The sequence below is a fragment of the Cyprinodon variegatus genome, unplaced genomic scaffold, assembly GCF_000732505.1.
Source record: "Cyprinodon variegatus isolate N-32 unplaced genomic scaffold, C_variegatus-1.0 Scaffold1704, whole genome shotgun sequence".
In the NCBI taxonomy this organism is placed as follows: Eukaryota; Metazoa; Chordata; class Actinopteri; order Cyprinodontiformes; family Cyprinodontidae; genus Cyprinodon; species Cyprinodon variegatus.
Window position 1 is genome coordinate 61,359 of NW_015152157.1, and position 1,837 is coordinate 63,195.

General features: G+C 47.3%; 1 protein-coding gene across 3 annotated transcripts in view; it reads right to left on the reverse strand.

Moving 5' to 3' along the window:
- The window catches only part of LOC107104349 (serine/threonine-protein phosphatase 2B catalytic subunit gamma isoform-like), a 55,545-nt gene that overhangs the window by 14,226 nt on the left and 39,482 nt on the right, over nt 1-1,837 (reverse strand). For all 3 annotated transcript variants that reach the window (XM_015404340.1, XM_015404339.1, XM_015404338.1), the window contains exons 10-11: nt 644-728; nt 143-240 (exon numbers count right to left, since the gene is read on the reverse strand). In XM_015404340.1, coding sequence (XP_015259826.1) covers nt 143-240; nt 644-728 — 183 coding nt within the window. The remainder of the gene's footprint in view (nt 1-142; nt 241-643; nt 729-1,837) is intronic.

A 1,837-nucleotide genomic window follows, 5' to 3' on the forward strand; every position in this document is an offset into this window, starting at 1 on the left:
AACAGGAATAAATCCAACGCTGCGCGTCGTTATTTAAATTCTTAAATAAAATCCAACTTAAACACATTGAGCACTTTGATGGAACAAATTTAGCAGCTGACTGATTAACTCAGCTAGAGGCTGAATGAAAGAGAGCTCTTACCATTCTGCAGGGTCTGCTTCCCCCCCGACAGCACTCCCACAGGAAGGGTTCCGGTCGGGGTGAGGCCTTTCAGTGTCAGCACACTTTCACTTTCCTCCCTAATAGCCAAACAAACAGAGACATGTGGGTCAGAGCGCTGATCTCCGTCGTTTGCTTCCTCTGAGGACGTTTGTCCTGCATGCAAACACAAACTGATGTCCTGCTTCTGGAAGTGGGTCACTGACAACTTTAGCAGCTGAAGAGCATTTTCCACCACTGATTCGGATAAAATCTGTGTCATCGCACTTATTCTAAATAAAAAAAACACTTGAATTCCCTCCCATAATGCACTTAGAGTAAAACTAAATGGGAGTTTTTCCTGCAGTGTGTGATCAGCACTAACTGCTGCTGCTGTGAACTCGGCTGACCCGTGTGTTATAGAAGCCCCAGCGCTGCCAGCCATGCAGCGTTTTATGCTACAGAATAACATTCTACAGGAAGGAAAGTAAATCAGAGTCTGACCTGAGAACTGAGAAGACGCGGGCCATTTTCCCCACGGCACGGATCTTGTTCCGGATGACCTCCTTCCGCATCGCAGACGAGCCGCCTGGAAAGAGAGCGGAAAACGTTGGACACCTCTGAAGATATCCTGCTTAAACTCAGCAGATGAAAACAGATGATTGACTTTTTCTGACCCGAGCTTTTAAAGGTGCAAACACATGGATGATGAAAAAAACCCAGAAAACACCGAGATACAGAAGCAGCCATTCAAAATGGCCCTTCCCAGTCAAACGGCAGCCGAATGGCAGCACACTTCCCTACAACTCCCAGCAAAATCCCCTCCAACTTCCAGCCACTGCTGTGATCCCCCCTCTTGCATATATATTTTTTACTTTGACTCCACCATTTCACTGAATTACAGGGTCTGACCAGGAGATTATTCTTCTCTTTAGATCTTAATGTCCACAAATCATGACAGAAAGAATATTTTAGTACAAAGAATGATGTTTAAAAAGGAATTGTAGGAGAAGCCAAGGGCCAACCAAGGGCCAACCAAGGACCAACCAAGGACCAACCAAGGGCCAACCAAGGACCAACCAAGGACCAGCCAAGGGCCAACCAATGACCAACCAAGGACCAGCCAAGGGCCCACCAAGGACCAGCCAAGGGCCCACCAATGACCAACCAAGGACCAGCCAAGGGCCCACCAATGACCAACAAAGGACCAGCCAAGGGCCAGCCAAGGGCCAGCCAAGGACTAGCCAAGGGCCAACCAAGGGCCAGACAAAAAAACAAAAACAAAGAAAGAGTGCTGCAAAAAAAAAATACCAGCAAGTTTAAGAACACAAAACAGAAGTGCTCTGCACCACCAAGGGGAGCCGACCAACCAGCAGGTCACACCGGATCAGACCCTCAGCAATGTGGTCTGGTTGTTTTTTCTGCTCTGTTCTTTAGCTTCAAGCTAGAGATCAGCTTGGCTTTATTGACTTTATTTTTAAGGGAGAAAGTCCACCTCCAAACATCCTCTGTTCATCAGTTCATCAGAATTATGATCCCGCTAAAGTCGGGCATGCACTGTGTGACTTTTTGCCCTTTTCGGGCCGATTCTCCGGTAGTGCGAGAATTTTTCGAAAGGGGTAACAAGGGGCGATCAGCCTCTAACGAACACCTCCCAATCAGGAATGGTAAGGCTGGGAGAAAATCAAACATGTTTGA